The 20,656-nt window shown below is 37.4% G+C and overlaps 1 protein-coding gene across 1 annotated transcript in view; it reads left to right on the top strand.

Annotated features, from left to right (window-relative positions):
- The window catches only part of Dtnb (dystrobrevin beta), a 228,612-nt gene that overhangs the window by 33,068 nt on the left and 174,888 nt on the right, over nucleotides 1-20,656 (top strand). The window contains exons 3-4 of the mRNA XM_026389833.2: nucleotides 5,788-5,868; nucleotides 14,261-14,474. Coding sequence (XP_026245618.2) covers nucleotides 5,788-5,868; nucleotides 14,261-14,474 — 295 coding nt within the window. The remainder of the gene's footprint in view (nucleotides 1-5,787; nucleotides 5,869-14,260; nucleotides 14,475-20,656) is intronic.

Below are 20,656 nucleotides of genomic sequence, written 5' to 3'. Positions count from 1 at the left end.
TCCACAGATACATGGATAAAGAAAATATGGTACATATATACAATGGAATATTACTCAGCCTTAAAGAAGAATGAAATTATGGCCTTTGCTGGTAAATGGATGGAAGTGAAGACTATCATGCTAAGTGAAATAAGCCAATCTCCCAAAAAACCAAAGACTGAAAGTGTGGATGCTGACTCACAATAGGCAGGGGATGGGGTGGGGGTGGGAGTGGAGGTTCAGTGGATTAGATGGGGAGAATGGGGGGAAGAGAGAGAGGATGGGAATGGGAAAGACAGTAGAATGAATCAGACATAACTTTCTTATGTTCATATATGAATACACAACCAGTGTAACTCCACTTTATGTACAACCACAAAAATGGTAAGTTATACTCCATGTATGTATGTCAAAATTCATTCTACTGTTATGTATAATTAAAAATACAAAACGAAAAGATTAAAAAAAAGTTTTGCATTAGAGATGCACAACTGATAAAATCTGAAAAGCTCAAAAATCTGAAATACTTTTGGTCCCCAGAGTTTTGGATAAGGGATATTCAGCCTGTATTAAAAAAAAAAAAAAAAAAAAAAAAGGGAAGGCTGTTTGGGTGTGATGGTGCATACCTGTAATCTTAGCAACTCAGGAGGCTGAGGCAGGAGGATCTCAAATTCGAGGACAGCTTCAGCAATTTAATGAGGACCTATGCAAATTAGCGAGACCCTGTCTCAATATAAAAAATAAAAATGGGAGATGTGGCTCATGATTAAGCATCCCTGGGTTAGATCTCCAGTAACCACATCCCCAGGAAAAAAAAAGTGAAGTCTGTCCTAGAGGCAGTGGATGAGGATTCTTATAAAATCCAGAAGCAGGGGCTGGGCTTTGGCTCAGCGGTAGAGCCCTTGCCTAGCACATGCAAGGCCCTGGGCTCGATCCTCAGCACCATATATAAGTAAATAAAATGAAGGTATTGTGTCCAACTACAATTAAAAAACTAAAAATTTTTTTTTTAAATCCAGAAGCAGGTAGACATGTGGGAAGTTTTGGAACCTGGTGGGTGGAATGTTGGCACAACAAAGTTTTGATGAACTTCTAAGGTATTGATTATATCTTACTTTCAGAAATTATTTTGGCATGTGACTGCTATTAGATCTTTAAAAGTGGTATCATGACCAGGACTCCCTACAGTTGCAGAATCCTGGGCTATCCCACTGTCTGAACCTTCTCCTACTGGGTTTTAGAGTGGGGCGTTTTCACAAGAACAATGGCAAAGGAAAGGAGAGTGACACTTGATTCTTCACCAGTACCTGGAACTTTAGGGTAGAGATCTCTGACACATTGGGCTAGAGCATATAGCTTTCTCATTTTCCAAAACTACTTAGCTTTGGACTTATGTAATATTTGCTGTATTTCATTTTTTTGAAGTACCCAAATCTGACTCTGATTGCACCAGAGTCTGAAGGGAACAAGTTATACCAAGTTCACTGACTTTCTCCTCCAAACATGGCCTCATAGGCAAACATGGCCTAATGAATGCCCTGCAGTCTGACCGGACTGGTAATCTTTCTCTTTGTGAACTGGGAATGAGAACTTTCTTCTCCTAGTTATTTTCATTTGTTTTGTCAATATTTCTCATTAAAATCTTTCATAAAAATAGAGATTAAAATTAACGTAGTGATCTAATGACAGCTTATTTATTAAATGAACTTTTATATTTGTCAACATTGTTTCTTTAAACCATTGGTTTGCTTTTGATTAATTAATGTTTAGTGGTCCCTATTTAAAATATTTAGGTTGAGATGGTAATATATTTAGAAGCTAAATGAGTAAAAGAAAATAGAAATAAATTTAACAAAAGAGGTATAAAATCTGTGTGCTAAAAACTGCAATGCATTGTTGAAAGAAGTTAAGAAAGACCTAAATAAATGGAAAGATGCTCTGTGTTAATCAACTGGAAAATTTAATACTGTTAATATGGCAATATTTCCTAAATTGATTCATAGATTCAATTTCAGGATCAAGAAAATCCTTACTGGCTTTTTTTGCAGAATAGGTAGGCTGATTATAAAATTCATATGAGAACTTGAAGGACCTAGAAGAACCAAAATGATCTTGGAAGAGGAGAAAAAAGTTGGAGGACTCACATGTTCTGCCTTTAGAACTTACTGCAAAGTTATATTAATCTAGGTCATGTGCTCCTCCATAAGAATAGACACATAGTCAGCTTTCCATCCTTGTAACAGAATACCTGGAACAATCAATTTTAAAAAGAGCAACTGTGGAGGAAAAAAAGGAGCAAATGTAGCAGCAAAATCTTGTCTTATAAATAAATAAATAAATAAATAAAAAGGGCCGGGGATGTGGCTTAGTGCCCCAGCACATAGTTTTGAAGGTTTCTGTCCATGATCTCTTGGCCTCATTATTTTTGGGTCTTTGGTGAAATGGTGCATCATAGTAGAAGTAGACAGCAGAGGAAGCCATTCATATGGCCAGAAATGAAAGACAGAAGAGACCAAGGTCCCTCGGCCCCTTTGAGGACATATCCCCATGAGTTGAAGACTTCCCACCTCTTTTTTTTTTTTTTTTTTTGGTGCTGGGGATTGAACCCAGGGCTTTGTGCATGCAAGGCAACCACTCTGCCAACTGAGCTATGTCCTGGCCTGTAGGGTTCACCTCTTAATGACTATACCACAGTGACATCTCACTGGGGAGTAAGACTTTGACCTTTAGCACATGGGCCTTTGGGAGACGTTTAAGAGGGTAGAATTGAAAGTCTGGAATTAAACTCATATATTTATGGTCAATCAGTTGTTATTTTTTTCTTTTTTGGTGCTGGGGATTAAACCCAGGGGCGTTTTACCATTGAGCTACATCCCTAGTCCTTCATATTTTATTTTTTGAGACAGGATCTCACTGAGTTACTTAGGACCTCCCTAAGTTACTGAGGCTGGCCTTGAAGTTGTGATCCTTCTGCTTCAGCCTACTGAGTTGCAGGAATTACAAGCTTATGTCACCAGAGTCAGTGGTGGTTAATTGCTTTTTCTTTTTTTTAGATGTTGATGGACCTTTATTTTATTCATTTATTTATATGTGGTACTGAGAATCAAACCCAGTGCCTCACACATGCTGGGCAAGCACTGTGCCACTGAGCCACCACCCCAGCCCCTGGTTAATTGATTTTTGGCAAGGATTTCAAGATCATTCAATGAGGAAAGAATAGTCTTTTGAACAAAGGGTGCTGGAGAAACTTGGTAACTACATGTGAAACAATGCATTTGGGTCCTTACCTCACACTATATATCGGATTAACTAAAAATCATAGACCTAAGTACAGAGAAAAAAACTTAAAAACAAAACACAGGTGTGAATCTTCTTGGATATGACATCAGAAGCACAGATGATGAAAGAATAAATAGATAAATTGGACTTAAATGATAAACGTTTGTACTTCAAGAGAGTGAAAGGATCACCTACAGAACGGAGAGAATATTTGCAAATCATATGTCTTGTGACTTCTCCCTAGTTGGTTGTAAGATAACCCAATTAAATAGTAGGCAAAGTGACGGCTAACGGAAGAGATCTCTTTTGGATGATGAAAATTTTGTAAACCAATTATAATGATAATTGCACAATTTTATGTATGTAATAATAACCATTGAATGGTATACTTTATGAATAATTTGTATGGTATATGAATTTTTTTCTCCTTTTTTTGGGTACCAGGGATTAAACCTGGGCCATATCTCAATACCTTTTTATTATTTTGAGACAGGGTCTCACTATGTTGATTAGGGCATTGCTAAATTGCTAAGGCTAGCCTCAAACTTGCAATCCTTCTGCCTCAGCCTCCCAAGTTGCTGGGATTATAGGCATGCACTACTGCGCCTGGCCTAAATCATATTTAAATAAAGTATTTTTTGGGGGGGTGAGTGGGTACTGGGGATTGAATCCAGGGGCACTTGACCACTGAGCCAGATCCTCAGCTTAGCACCTTGCTTTTGCTGAGGCTGGCTTTGAACTCATGATCCTCTTTCCTCAGCCTCCCACGTGCTGGGATTACAGACATGCATCACTGTGCCCCTCTTAAATAAAGCTTTTGTATCTCACGTTGGGGATATAGCTCAATTGGTAGAGTGTTTGCCTTGCATGCCCAAGGCCCTGGGTTCAATCCCCAGCACCACCAAACAAGAAGTTTTTGTATCTCAAAAAAAGTAGGACTACATAATAATGGTATAGAAGTATAGAAATTTTTGTGAGAACCAGGTGTAGAAGAAATAATTTTAATCATGGCATCAAGGTAAAGGTTGATAGAAGTGAGACTAAAAGAAATATTTTACTTTTGGTCAATTACTTTCCCCAAGAACCTGGAGAATCCTGTTTCTCCTTCTATACTGTGGAGTGGAAATGAGCGATGCCTATGAATACTGTAGAAGATAATTTATTCCAGTTCAGTTTCTCCTTAGTGAGTCAAGAATTAAGGCAGCATAGATGAAATAAGGAACTCACATTGGAGACCAAACCTATCTGAAATGACCTTAAAATCGAAGGAGACTTTATTTACAGCAAATTATACAGTGAGAATAAAGTTTAATTTGTAGACATGTAATTTTAGGTGGTATTCTAGTTACTATGACTGTGTTACCCTAAATGATCATTTATTTTGTTTCTAGTTTTGTGGGTATAGACATCCAGTTCTGACTTGTTGACTTTGTTCTGAATGTCCCAGGTCTTGGTTAGAAGGTAAAAGCTCAGGGCTGAGTCATCTTTTTTATTTTTTATTTTTTATTTTTTAAAGAGAGAGAGAGGAGAGAGAGAGAGAGAGAGAGAGAGAGAGAGAGAGAGAGAGAGAGAGAATTTTTAATATTTATTTTTTAGTTCTCGGCGGACACAACATCTTTGTTGGTATGTGGTGCTGAGGATCGAATCCCGGGCCGCACGCATGCCAGGCGAGCGCGCTACCGCTTGAGCCACATCCCCAGCCCTAGGGCTGAGTCATTTTTAAGGCTCACTCACTCACTCACTCACTCACTCACTCACTCACAGGTTTGGCAGTTGAGAGTGTCTTGGTGCATGGACTCCATTCCTCTACGTCTGAACCTTGCTCTGTGGCCCCTGCCTACTGGCCATTCGGTCTCTTATTTCCACACAACATGACAGCTGGGTTCCCAGGGCAGGCATCCTGCCGAAGCAGGGGCAAGCTGAGCTGTGTCTTATCACCTCCCTCCACTTCTGTTGAATTCTGATCAGTTACAGTCTCCTGTTCAAGTGCAGGGGAGGGATGTTGTACTAGAAGTACATAAAGCACAGCTCTGGGAATACCCCTGTGGCCATTTTTAGGAAAGTACAGGTTCCCACAGTCCTGGAAACAAGGCTTACTTGTCAGCTGGTCCAGTCCCCTTGATTTGCTGATGAGGACACCAAGGCTGAGAAGAAATATGCATTGTGGCTGCGTCACATTCGATTTTTTGGGGCTGGAATTTAGCTTTCCTGAATCGAGGCTTGCGTCTTCCTGCTCTTCCACCTGCAACCCCACCTGCTCCCCTCTCTGATTGCATAGGTCCCTCAAGTTGTGAGCCAGCCTTCCTCAGCTTACTTAGCCCAACCTAAGGGTGATGTTGGCAAGGCTGCTGGCAGAGTCCTGCCTGTAGTGGGAAGGGGAGGAAGTGTCTCCCACTCTCCCTGCACATTGGCTTTCTCAGAAGGCCTGGCCGACCGCTGAGTGCTGTGGTCACGTGGTGGAGCCCCACTTCCTAGCTTAAGAAATTCAGTGGTAAATCCAGTTGAACATTTTTTTTGCCCTTTTTTCAGGTGCACAGAATTTTGATGTCATACGATTATCAACTTACAGAACAGCTTGCAAATTACGCTTTGTACAGAAACGATGCAACCGTAAGTCATTCTTCTCATTTCTCTGATGGGCAGATGGGGCTATCAATGTTGTAAAATATTTTAATATCTTTTGGACACATTGTGATGTTAATTGAATTCTTTTTGTTGCAAGTATTTATCAGAATATAAGCTTTATAATGGAAAGAACTTGTCATTTTACTCCTGTGTCCCCAGAATGTTGAACAGAATGTTTTGAGGTTGGCATGATGTGAATGTTCTTTAAGCATGAGAATTGAATTCTCCTTGTTGCTAATGTTAAAGAAATGTGTTAAACAAACTTTAATACGATTTATCAGCTTCTGGGGAAAAAGAAAAACATCGATGTTTTTGTAAATATGTAGTAGGAATTTTCTTGATTAAGGTTAATATAAAAAATTAACCTTTTGATAAGTAATTGCTTTCATGTGCACTATAAAGTATAGGTGGATATATGTGTGTAAATATGTATGTAGTCTCTTAATTTCCATGAAGATGAACTGTTGTATGAATTATTATATTTTTCTTATGTATATGGTGGTGGGAGAGAAGGACTATTAATGAAAAATAATAATATATAATGAAAAGAACATTAACCTAGACTTTATTTATTTTTTATTCTGTATTTTTTTAGTTGTAGATGGACACAATACCTTTATTTTATTTATTTTTATGTGGTGCTGAGGATCGAACCTAGTGCCTCACACGTGCTTGGCAAGCACCACTGAGCTACAACTCCAGCTCTTTTTTTTTTTTTAACCATACGATTTATTTTTATTTTTTTTTAGTCATACATGACAGCAGAATGTATTTTGACATATAATACATACATGGAATGTACATACATCAATCATAATGTCTATTCTATTCTGCTGCCTTTCCTATCCCCCCTACTCCTCCCCTCCTCTCCCGTCCTTTCTCTCTATCCAATCTAATGTGACACACTTTTTTTTTCTTTTTCTCATCACAACATCATATATGTATTCTGTATAACAATGAGGTTCTCCTTCCATCTTCCGTGCAACTCCCCTTCTCCCTCTTTTTCCCTCCCACCTCTCTTCCCTATTTAGTGGTAGTCTTCTTCTCATGCTCTTCCTCCCTATCCCATTTTGAGTCACCCCCTTATATCAGAGAAGACATTCGGCATTTGTTTTTTAGGGATTGGCTAACTTTACTTAGCATAATCTGCTCTAATGCCATCCATTTGCTTGCAAATGCCATGATCTTGTTATTTTTTAATGCTGAGTAATATTCCATTGTGTATAAATGCCACATTTTTTAATCCATTCATCTATTGAAGGGCATCTAGGTTGGTTCCACATTCTAGCTATTGTGAATTGTGCTGCTATAAACATTGATATGGCTGTGTCCCTGTAGTATGCTCTTTTTAGGTCTTTTGGGTATAGTCTGAGAAGGGGAATAGCTGAGTCAAATGGTGGTTCCATCCCCAGCTTTCCAAGGAATCTCCATACTTCTTTCCAAATTGGCTGTACCAATTTGCAAATTTGCAGTCCCACCAGCAATGTATGAGTGTACTCCCCCCCCCCCATCCTCTCCAGCACTTATTGTTGTTTGACTTCATAATGGCTGCCATTCTTATTGGAGTGAGATGGTATCTTAGAGTAGTTTTAATTTGCATTTCTCTGATTGCTAGAGATGGTGAGCATTTTTTCATGTATTTGTTGATTGATTGTATATCCTCTTCTGAGAAGTTTCTGTTCAAGTCCTTGGCCCATTTGTTGATTGGGTTATTTGCTTTTTTGTTGTTTAATTTTTTGAGTTCTTTGTATACTCTAGAGATTAGAGCTCTATCTGATGTTTGAGGGGTAAAAATTTGTTCCCAGGATGTAGGCTCCCTATTCACCTCACATATTATTTCTCTTGCTGAGAAAAAACTTTTTAGTTTGAATTCATCCCATTTGTTGATTCTTGGTTTTACTCTTGTGCTATAGGTGTCTTATTAAGAAATTTGGGGCCTGCTCCCACGTGATGAAGATTAGGCCAACTTTATCTTCTGTTAGACGCAGAGTCTCTTGTCTGATTCCTAGCTCCTTGATCCATTTTGAGTTGACTTTTGTGCATGGTGAGAGAAAGGGATTCAATTTCATTTTGTTGCATATGGATTTCCAGTTCTCCCAGCACCATTTGTTGAAGATGCTATCCTTTCTCCATTGCATGTTTTTAGCACCTTTGTCTAATATAAGGTAGTTGTAATTTTGTGGATTTGTCTCTGTGTCCTCTATTCTGTACCATTGGTCTGCCAGCCCGTTTTGGTGCCAGTACCATGCTGTTTTTGTTACTATTGCTCTATAGTATAGTTTAAAATCTGGAATCGTGATACCACCAATTTCACTCTTCCTGCATAGAATTACTTTAGCTATTCTGGGTCTCTTATTTTTCTAGATGAGTTTCATGATTGCTTTTTCTATTTCTGCAAGGAATGTCATTGGGATTTTGATGGGAATTGCATTGAATCTGTAAAGTGCTTTTGGTAATATGGCCATCTTAATAATATTAATTCTACCAATCCATGAGCAAGGTAAATCCTTCCATCTTCTAAGGTCTTCTTCTATTTCTTTCTTCAGGGTTCTGTAGTTTTCACTGTATAGATCTTTCACCTCTTTTGTTAGGTTGATTCCCAGGTATTTTATTTATTTTGAGGATATTGTGAATGGAGTAGTTGTCCTCATTTCCATTTTAGAGAATTTGTCACTGATATACAGGAATGCCTTTGATTTATTGGTATTGATTTTATATCCTGCCACTTTGCTGAATTCGTTTACTAGTTCTACAAGTTTCTTCTTGAACTTTTTGGGTCTGCTAGGTATAGGATCATGTCATCGGCAAATAGTGCTAATTTAAGTTCTTCTTTTCCTATATTTATGCCTTTAATTTCTTTTGTCTGTCTAATTGCTCTGGCTACTGTTTCAAGAACTATGTTGAATAGAAGTGGTGAGAGAGGGCATCCCTGTCTTGTTCCAGATTTTAAAGGGAATGCCTTCAATTTTTCTCCATTTAGAATGATGCTGGCCTGAGGCTTATCGTATATAGCTTTTACCATGTTGAGGTAATTTCCTGTTATCCCTAATTTTTCTAGTGTTTTGAACATAAAGGGATGCTGTATTTTGTCGAATGCTTTTTCAGCATCTATCGAGATGATCATATGGTTCTTTAAGTCTATTGATTTGGTGAATTACATTATTGATTTCCATATATTGAACCAGCCTTGCATCCCAGGGATGAATCCCACTTGGTCATGGTGCACGATCTTTTTGATATGTTTTTGTATCCGATTTGCCTGAATTTTATTGAGGATTTTTGCATCTATATTCATTAGGGATATTGGTCTGAAGTTTTATTTCTTTGAAGTGTCTTTATCTGGTTTTGGAATCGGGGTGATGTTGGCCTCATAGAATGAATTTGGAAGTACTCCCTCTTTTTCTATCTCCTGAAATAGATTGAAGAGTATTGGTATTAGTTCTTCTTTAAAGTTCTTGTAAAACTCTGCTGTGTATCTGTCCGGTCCTGGGCTTTTCTTGGTTGGTAGTCTTTTGATGGCTTCTTCTATTTCCTCACTTGATATTGGTCTGTTTAGGTTGTTTATATCATCCTAACTCAATCTGGGTAGCTCATATGCCTTAAGGAATTTATCGATGCCTTCACAACCCCAGCTCTTTAACCTAGGTTTTAGACTTAGTTTGCCATTTATTGAAACAAACAACTTGGGCAAGTTATATTACATCTGATAACATCTACCAGACTTTCAGCCTTACAAAGCCTAGCTTAAAATTCTTTCCAAGAAGTTTATTATGCTATACTACATCAAAGTTGTATTTCTCTCTTCATTGATTTCCCAAAGCATGGTTTTTCAAATCATGTGTTGTGACCCATGCATTGATGCTTCATGAAATCTTGTTTTATAGTCACAACTTAAAACATGTTATACAAAAGAAAGAGAAAAGTATCAGAATGTAGTTTTTATGGTAAAAAAGTGTTTGTGAGTGTGTGTGTGTGTGTGTGTGTGTATTGGTTTAAATATATTTCTGTGGGTTGTAGTCAAAGTATTTGAAAACCACTGACTTGGAGCAATTCTTGTTTTCTGTCATTCCTCCCGTAGTTATTCTTGGGAAATAGTATCCTGTGTGTGCAGCTTTGAGAACCTGAACTAGGGTAGTGAAGTTGGAAATGCAGAATAGAAGATACTTTGTTCTACCTTTTACTTATGGTTCTACACTGTCCCTTAACCTTGTGTGGGTGTACAGTACAAGTAGGGTTAGCCTTATGTTTGTCCATATCCACGTTCCATTGCCCCTCCCTGTTTTTTGAAAGCTATCCTTTTTTTTTTTCATTGCCAAATAATCCTCTCATACACCTTAGGAGAAATATGCAAGAATGTTCATAGTGGTGTCTGTATGTGAGAAGATCTACTGAGACCTCTTGTGTTTGTGGGTTTTTGTGTCCTTGTACCAATACCGTATAGTAACCATCATGATAGCTTTTAATAAGCCTTCTTATAGGTAAAGCAAGTCTTCCTACTTCATTCTGTTTTTCTTTAAGATTCTCTGGGACATTTGTAGCCTTTTTTTTCATTTTCATACAGATTTTTGAATCTGACAGTTTCTACTAGAACTCAAGTAAAACAAAGAACTGCTGAGATTTTTTTCTTTTTTTTAAGGTATAATTTACGTATATTTCACTTCTTTAATATATAGTCTTCTTGGGATTTTAATTGTGACTGAATGAATAAATAGATCAAGTTCGGTAGAATTGACATATTTTCAATATTGACATTTTCTCTGTGAACATGGTAAATCCATCCTTTATTTATTTAGGTCTTTAATTTCTGCCAATTATATTTATAGATTTCTTTGTAGTAATGTAGCACATTCATTGAATTTGTCAATAGTCTTTCTGACTTATGTACTACTATAAATAGCACTTTAAAATTTCATTGTATGTTAGTGATATATGGAAGTATAGTGACGTTTATATATTGACCCTCTATCAGTTGTTTTAGATCCATATATTAATTTTAATAACTTATTTCTTAGATATTTATGATTTTATGCATGCATAGTTTTGTCATATCTAGTAGATGGCCATTGTATTTATTTGTCTTTCTTACTGCTTCCTACTTTATCCTGCATATTTCTATTGGTTAGGCCTCAAGTCTAGTGAAATGGTGATGGGGGACATCCACATCTTATTATCAGCATTAGAACACAGGCTTTCAACATTTCCTATTAAGTAGTTCATTTACTGCAGGTTCCTTAGAGATAGATAGCCTTCATTAGGTTAAGAATATTCCCTAGTAGGGTGTTTCTTAATTTTTAAAGGTTAATTTAAAAAAATTATCTTTTAAATATTTTCTACTACTAAGGAACACAGGCTTGTGCATACTGGGCAAGCACTCCACCACTGAGCCACATGCTCAGCCCTTTTAAAGATTTTTATTTTGAGACAGAATCTTGTTTGGTCACTTAGAATCCTCTTGCCCCAGCCTCCTGAGTAGCTGGGGTTATAGTTGTGGGCTGTGTATTATCCTAATTACTGAGGGCATTGATTCATATGTTGTCCTTATGCCTACTTTGTTAGACATGGAGGTTAACCACTGTGTCCAGAGTTGGTTTTTTATGATTGTACTAGAAATAAGAGAGGTGTATTAGTATCTGCTGTTAAGATTGTGAATATGAGTTTGGTGTCTCTTTAGCGTGTGTTCATTTTTGCTCTGTATAATTTGAGGCTATTCTGTTAGGAGTAAACAAATAAAAAGTTCTTACATGTTTCTGTTGAATTTAAACTTTTATCATGTGATAACTCTATCTCTGGGAATGTTTTGTTCCAACATTTTTTAAAATTGTGGTATATATAATTCTCATACTAAAATTCACTCTTGTGTGCAGTTCAGAGGGTTTTAGTGCATTCAGAGAGTTAGTTGTGCAGTCCTCCTCAGTGTCTAATTCCAGGACGTCTTCGTCTCCCTGTTGTATTTGTAGTTATCTTGGTTCCCTCTTCCTCCTATTCCTTGGCTACAAATAATTTACTTCTTCTATGGATTTTCCATTTCTGTACTATAAATATAAGTAAAATCATGTGATATGTGTTCTTTACTGTCAAAAATCTTAGCATGCAGGTTTCAGTACTTCGTTCTTTTTATGGCCAAATAATATTCTGTACATATACTAGATTTTGTTTATTGATCAGTTGGTAGGCATTTGGGTTGTTTATATGTTTTAAAAATTTTTTTTGTAGTTGTAGATGGACAGCATGCCCCAATTAATTAATTAATTAATTAATTAATTAATGTTTGTATGTGGTGCTGAGAATGGAACCCAGTGCCTCACACGTTCCAGGCAAGTGCTTTACCACTGAACTACAGTCCCCGCTCAGGTTATTTCTCCTTTTTGACTTGTGAATAATGCAGCTAAATAATGCAGGAATGTACAAAAGTTCCAGTTTCTCCAAATCCTTACCAACAGTTGATGTTTTCTATTAAAAATTTATCGTTATCCTAGTGGTGTGAAGTGGTATATCGTTGAGCTTTTGTTTTGTATTTCCCTAAGACTAATGATGTATAGCATCTGTTCATGTGCTGTTGGCCATCTGAATATCTTCTTTGGATAAGTGTCTTTGCTGTTTCTCATATTTAAATTGTTTGTCTTTTTTGGTTGAGTTCTAAGAGTATTTATGTATTCTGGACATAGATCTTTCTTAATTATGACTTGCAAATATTTTCTTCCGTCCCTTGCCTTCTCACTTTATTGCTGTTATCTTTTGAAACACAAATTTAAATTTGAATAATACCCAGTGTATCTGTTTTCTTGGTTGCTCATTCTTCAGATGTGTTGCTCCCGATCTTGAGGGGAGAGCGTCTGTCTTTCCCAGTTAAGGAGAGCATTAGCTGTGGTTTTTTTTGTAGATGTCCTTTATCGAGCTGAGGAATTTTCCTTTTGTTCCTAACTTGTGTGTGTATTATGAAAGGGTGATGGATTTTGCCAAATGCTTTTTCTGTGTCCATCTAGGTGATCATGTGGTTTTCCAACCCCTCTTTTTTTCTGTTGTAGTTATATCAACTTTCTTTTGGGTAGAAGTTTCAGTCTCCTGAGTGAAGTCAAGTTTCATTCCAACTATAAAGAAAATGTCTCTTTTCTGTCTAGTTGAGTATTGTGTACTTTCTTCCCGAGTCACCAGTGCACTGAAGATGGTGTTTCTGTGTTTTTTTTTCCCCCTAGGATTTTTAGTTATTTTCAAGGGGAGAGTAGATCCAGGTACAAGGCTGCTTTGTTATTAGAAATAAAATTTAAAATAAATCAGCTTCTTAAGTCATGGAGAAAAGAGACAAAAGATAAATTTATTTTCTGCTTACCATTGTTCAGAGCTGTGAGTGGTCCATGAGGCATTTAGTGTTTTACTATTGTATTTTCTCTCTTCTTAGGGTTATAGACAGTAAAGTTTTAGTTGTAAAATATTGCCAGAGTTTCTAGGCTAAAGTATTAAAATAAGGTGACTTGAGATAATGTAGCAAGTTACTAAAAAGAGCGAAAGTTCTTACGAAAAAAAGATATATATATAATTTGTTTTCCTTAAGTCATAGGTGGACACCTTTATTTTATTTGTTTTCTGTTTTTCTGTGGTGCTATGGATCAAACCCAGTGCCTCACACATGCCAGGCAAGTGCTCTACCACTGAGCCCCAGCCCCAGCCCCATTATGAATATTTCTTGATCCCTCCATTAAATTTTTTTAAAAATATTTTTTGGTTGTTGATGGACCTTTATTTTTATTTATTTTTTATTTTATGTGGTGCTGAGAATCGAACCCAGTGCATCACACATGCTAGGCAAGCACATTATTCAAATTCACCAGTTATTCAAATATAAAAGTGCAGATGGTCCATCCTGGTCCACAGTGGCTTCTTTTTTGTACTGGGTATTGAACCCATGGGTGTTCTCCCACTGAGCTACATCCTCAGTGTTTTTTAAGTTTTTAGTTTTGAGACAAAGTTTGCTAAGTTCTCTCTGAATTCTGAGTCTGATCTTGAACTTGGGATTCTCCTACCTTAGTTTCCTGAGTCACTGGGATAAGTGCTATTGCACCCAGTTTATAGTGGCTTCTTGATGACTTCTGAGACTATCATCCCATAGAATGTGTTTCTCTTTGTTGACTAAAGAGTGTATATTTTTTAAAAAATATTTTTTATTGTTGATGAAATTTTTTATTTTTATTTTTTTATTTTAAGTGGTGCTGAGAATTGAACCCAGTGCCTCACACATGCCAGGCAAGTGCATTACTGCTGAGCCCCAGCCTGAGATTCTATATTTTAAACTTAAAAAACTAGTTGATAAATGTAAGTGTCCAGTTGTGAATGGAGCACCATACTTTAAAATTATTGACAGCTTATTTTCTTCATGTTTTAGTTCATCTGGTTGATATCTGGAACATGATCGAAGCCTTTCGAGACAATGGCCTTAATACACTGGACCATAGCACCGAGATCAGTGTGTCCCGCCTGGAAACCGTCATCTCATCCATCTACTATCAGTTGAATAAGCGCCTTCCTTCTACTCACCAAATCAGTGTGGAACAGTCCATCAGCCTCCTCCTCAACTTTATGATTGCCGCTTATGACAGGTAGTACCTTCCACGCTTGCTTTACTCTAGGAACACCTGTCACTTCATTGCTCTGTTTCTATATTGCTTTAGGCTAGTCCACTTAGAATCACAGTTAAAAGGGAAGTTGGTCAGTATAAGTCCCTTCTATCCAGTCAACAGTGACTTAACTGTCCTGGAACACCTCATGTTAAGCTCTCTAGTATCAAGGAGAATCACAATGCTTGACATGTTGTTGAGTTCAATTGCAGATATCTTAACCTAGTTGTTCCCTCTCCAGTGACATATATCTAAGTTGTGAGTGTGATTATGAGGCTTTCTAGTTGACTTTTAAGATATCTTTTCTTTAATCTGTAACATTAAGTGCCTTTGGACTAAAGTATCTTGTTTTGTCTTTATAAATATCGAGGAACCTATTAAAATTTTTTTTTTTTCAGTGCAGGACATTGGTAAACTTACATCAAGAGAAGAAAATTATTTAAATGTATCCCAAATTAAAATATAAATGATTGAAACACTTGTATTCATAGAGAATTAAGTTGATGTTATGAAAAAGAAAACCAAACCAATCATGCAGGATGGAAGCAGAAGCTAGCAGTTACATTCCAGGAGCTAAGAGCTCATATGTCTGCTTTCTGTTACTCTGTTGGCTGTTTGGTTTGGATAGATTAATTCTATCTGCTTCATTTTTTTTTTTTTCTCTCTAGGCTTACTTTGAGTTCATACCTTTGTAAAATGTTATTAATTATACTTTAAACAGTGAAAATTCTGTGAGTTAGTGATGAAACTAATTGTATCAAAGTAAAACTTTGTATCAAAGTTAGGTCACAATTAGATAGTTACTAAGTGTACAACATGTTTATAAGATGTTACCTGATTATATATTATAGATATTTAATAGAAAATTATTTAAAGGAAATTTGTATTATTAAAATCAGAATATCCTAGAGACATGAGTCCCAGAATCCTAATGCCACTTTTTTGTAGATCAGTGAATCCATAAGCTTAATTTTACACTATCTGAGGATAAGAACCCTTAGTGAAAATTGTTATTCTGTGATGAGTAAGCAGCACCTTATCATGACACTGACCCACTGTGTATGTCAGTTCAAGGGGTCACAACACAAATCAATTTAAGAAGCACTTTTATAAAAAGTCAGAAATAAAAATATCTACTACCTGGGCTGGAATTGTGGCTTAGCGATAGAGTGCTCACCTAGCGCGTGTGAGGTCCTGGGTTCGATCCTCAGCACCTTATAAAAATAAAATAAAGGTATTGTGTCCAACCACCGCTAAAACATAAATGTTAAAAAAGAATCTACTATCTAAAAATGATAAGCAGGGATTAAAAACTTTTATTCAATAGTCACATCAAGTTAAATACTATGGTGTCTGAGCTGCTGTAAGAAAATATGTTAAACTGATCAGCCTAGGTGTCCATCATTGGATGAATGAATAAAGAAAATATGGTACAAATACAAAGTGGAGTTTTATTCAGCCATAAAGAAGAATGAAATTATGTCATGTGCAGGAAAATTATGAAATAATTATGAAATAAGCCATACTCAGAAAGTCAAGGGTTGTATATTTTTTCTCACATATGTGGAAGTTAGAGAGGAAAAGGAAAGGAAAGGTGCGGGTGGGGTATCTCATGAAAATTGAAGGGAGATCAGTAGAGTAGAGGAAAGGGACCAAGGGGAGGGCCGAGGGGGAGAGAAAAGGAAGTACCTGGGAATGATATTGGCCAAATTATAGTGTTACATTGTGTGTATGTATGAGTATGTAATAACAAATTCCACTATTATACACAACTGTAATGCACCAATAAAAAATAGAAAAAAAAGCACCATAAACACAGTTGCTTATAAACAACAGAAATATATTTCTGACAGTTGTGGAGGCTGGAAGTCCAAGAACATGGGAGAGATTGTATGTTGTAAGGTCCTGCATTCTGCTCTTAGATGACAACTTGCTGTATCTTCACATAGTGAAAGGGGCAAGGGATCTCTCTGGGGCCTCTTTTTTTTTTTTTATTTGGTGCTGGAGCTCAAACTCAGGGCCTTTGTGCATGGGAAGCAAATACTCTACCAACTAAGCTATGTTCCCCAGCCCGGCCTCTTATATGGGGACTAATCCCATTCATGAGGGCTTCCCTCCCAAGACCTAGTCACCCCCCCCCCCCCAAATACCCCACCTTCTCATGCTCTCATGTGACAGAGACATTCAGACCATAGCAAATGGCTAAAGAATGGAGGAAAGGAAGAGTAAAAAGATAGAAACATAGGAGCAGAAGGCACACAGATATCCTAGGATGGATTCAGAGAGAACTGGACATGTGCAGAAAAAGACAAAAAGAGTAACTGGACAGTCAACCAGATGAAGACAGATGGGTAGATGAGCATGCTGAAAACACTTGCAAATCCAGAAAGATGAGTGAGTGACGAGTAGGAGGGTGAGTTTGGTGATATTCAAGTCCATATGTTTAACACTTTGACCATGGGTATTAGAATCCGTTATCCTGTCTTCACTAACCTTGACATCTGTATATGATAGGAACTTATTTAACTCTCTAGACATTTAAAATTGGCTTTCTGGGGCTGTGGCTGTGGCTCAGCGGTAGAGCACTTGCCTGGCACGTGTAAACCCCGGGGTTCGATCCTCAGCACCACATAAAAACAAATAAATAAAATAAAGGCATTGTGTCCATCTACAACTAAAAATATTAGGAAAAAAAAACCAAATTGGCTTTCTTTCTTTTTTGGGGGAGTGGGGGTATTAGGGATTTAATTGAGGGGCACACAACCACTGAGCCACCTTCCTAGCCCTTTTTATTTTTTATTTTGAGAGAGGGTCTCACTGAGTTGCTTAGGGCGCTGCCAAGTTGCTGAAGCTGGCTTTGAACTTTTGATCCTCCTGCCTCAGCCTTCTAAGCCCCTGGGATTACAGGTGTGTGCCACCATGTCCAGCTAAAATTGACCTTCTTATACTGGAAAAAAGAAAGGATCTGTTTATCAGAATTTTTAGAAAATCAGAGCATTATGTTGTTAAATACTTCAAGTATTAGCCTTTTTATTGAATGGTCAATTTATTTAGGCTGGAGAGTCCCTTTGATATGCAGATTACCTAGTTATTTCAACTGAGTCAGGTTTTGTATTTCATAATTCCTCAAGGTTAAAATTGAAGGCAAATATTATTTAATCTTAACTTTCCTCACTTTCAAATTTATATTCTTTTTTTTTTTTGCCAAATGGTTTCTGATTATTATAATAGATTATAAGACCCTAAAACAACAGGAACAAATGGGGTCTGAGACTTCCTTCCAGAAATAGTATTTTCTGAGGATTTAATTTTTTAAATGCTTGAGTTTTAAATACTTTACATCTTAACATCACATACTTTATGTAATGTTACATTTAACACACTTCACATTTTAAAACGTTGAAAAATACAGAGTTCCATTACAAACACCTGTGTGCACAACCTTGGCGAAAGCCACAAAAACTAGCAAAAACATGGTGGATAGCCTCTTCTTCCCACCTCTTGGGTCCCCCACCACTGCAGTGCAGGTTATCCTGTGGTCTGGTCCAACCACGGGGCAGAAGTTGACTATCTACATTCCCAGCAGGAGGGAGAGATCTGCCTTCCTGTTCTGCATTGAGACACTTTCACATTCTAGTGCTTTTTACTTACAGACCCCTTTCTGTTTCAGCTCTTGGTATTAGTTCAGTGTCTTTAGCTGTGAGGAAGAGAAAGCTGCTTACATGGGCTTTTACAGTAACTGGGGCCAGAGGGAGGCCGGCCTTGGATCTTGGTTGCATTAAGCCCTGGCTTCATTTCCTTACTCTGCTTCCAGCTATGCCTTCTTATCAGGTTCACCCTTAGGCTGACTTCAAGAAATGCTTGCTAGCAGCCACTAAATGCATCCTTTTTTAGGTATAGGTAGAGGGAGAGAGCCACCTTTTCTCAGCATCAAACAGAAGTAGCTGAACTTCCCTCTGGAACTGTGCTGTTAGGTCAGATATATGGAGGTGTTGTGTCTCATAGCTCAAACACATCAGGGGGTGTGTCTCTGGAGCAGAGAATGGTTTAATCTCACTTTGACCACATGCTACTCTGTGGTAGGAATGGGTAGATTAGATATGAGGGAGACAACTGCAGTGGTCACCCTAAGCTTCATGCAGTACATCATAAACTTGTGGAACCCTTTCTCATGAAATGATCCCACTGTCCACTCAGTTTCTTAAACCTGAAATCTGAGAATCATTTATAAGTCTTCCTTCTCCTCTAGTCCCCACATCCAACCAATTACCCAGTCCTGTCATTTCTACTTCCTGATATCTCAGGTGTGATGCTTTTCTCCAGTGTGTCTTCACCTTCCCCTGGACTATTGCCCTGGTTGCTCACTGATCATTTTGTAGTACTTTCTTCTCTCCCTCATTTATTCAGTTTTAGGGATAATAAACATCCATGCACCCGCTATCTAATCCAGAAATACTACTATTGGCAGTAACTTCCATTTGTCTCTATGCTGTCTTGTCCCGTCTCACTGTCCTGAACCTAGTTCAGGTTAACACTGTCCTGATTTGTGTTACCCTTTCGTTGCTTCTGAAATACAGTTTGTCACATATATAGGGATAAAGTATTGTTTAGTGAGCTGTTTTGTTGCAGTACTGGGGATAGAACCCAGGGACTCACACATCTAGGCAAATGCTCTATTGCTGAGTTACATCCTCAGTGTTTTATTTAGCTTTTCTTCACTGTAACCAAAAGACCTGATAAGAATAATTTTGGAGGAGGAAAAGTTTATTTGGCTCCTGGTTTTAGAAGTCTCAGTCCATAGATGGTTGACTCCATTGCTCTGGGCCCAAGATGATGCAGAACGTCATGGTGGAAGGGTGGTGAGGAGGAACACAACTCAGGACATTGCCATCAGGAAGCAGAGAGAGCTCTGTTCATCAAGGACAAAATATAAACCCCAAAGGCATACCCAGAGTGACCTGTCTCCTCCAGCCACACCCTACCTGCCTTCGGTTACCACCCAGTTAATCCATGTCCATGGATTAATGAACTGAGTAGGCTAAGACTTTCATAACCCAATCATTTCACCTTTAAATTTTCTTGCATTGTCTCACACTTGAGCTTTTGGAGGATACACCATATCCAAAGCACAACACTCAGCTTGATTATTGTTTTAATTATTTTTATTTAGTTATAAAAAGAGTCTTATGCTGGGGATATAGCCCAGTTGGTAGAATGCTTGTCCCATATGCACAAGGACCTGGATTCAATTCCCCAGAAAAAAAAAAAAGGTGTTATGGGGCTGGGGATATAGCTCAGGGATAGAGCACTTGCCTAGCATGTGCAAGGCCCTGGGTTCAGTCCACAGTATTGTAGAAGAAAAAATAATAATAAAAAGGTGTCATCATGCTGTATATACTATTATCTGCTTTATTTTTTCACCTATTGACATTATTTTAGATGCATTCATGTTGCATGCAGCTGTAGACCTATCTTATTGTGAGTTATTGTTCTAAAATTTTTATATACTAATTCTGAGAGGGCATTCTTCTTTGATAGCTACTGTTTTCTCTTTTTTGCTCCTGTGTAGGAGAGGATAATATTTCATAATGAGTTCCTGAGAAATTTATTTTATACTTTATTTCTGACAATTTTCATACAAGAAAATCTTTTTTCCTCTTGTGTTTTTTTAAGCATTTTTTTTAGTTGGACATGAACACAATATATTTATTTTAATTTATTTTTATGTGGTGCTGAGGATCGAACCCAGGGCCTCACGCATGCGAGGCAAGCACTCTACTACTGAACTACAACCCCAGCCCTCCTCTTGTGTTTTTTCATCAATTTCTGCCTTATAAATGAGCCTGTGGCCTTTGCCAAAAGTGTTATTAGTTCAGAGGTATGATGAAATTCCACCTTAAAAATGAAACAAACCTATAAGAAAATAATATACCTATTGAAACTAGGTTTGGATAAAATCTATAAACAGTGAATATTGAACTTATCGTTGAACAGTCCAGGCTTAGTGTTTGTCATCTAAAGTAATACTTAATAGAAAACATCTTTGCTAATTTGAACAACCTAAAGATTCCTTTAGGGTAATAACTTATACATAAAGATGTTCCTTAACTTACTGTGGGTTATATCCTAACGAGCACATCATAAATTGAAAATGCATTTAATAC

Source organism: Urocitellus parryii, chromosome 12 (genome assembly GCF_045843805.1).
Source record: "Urocitellus parryii isolate mUroPar1 chromosome 12, mUroPar1.hap1, whole genome shotgun sequence".
NCBI classification, from domain to species: Eukaryota; Metazoa; Chordata; class Mammalia; order Rodentia; family Sciuridae; genus Urocitellus; species Urocitellus parryii.
Note: the sequence above shows the minus strand (reverse complement) of the source record. Positions and strands in the feature narration are given on the sequence as shown.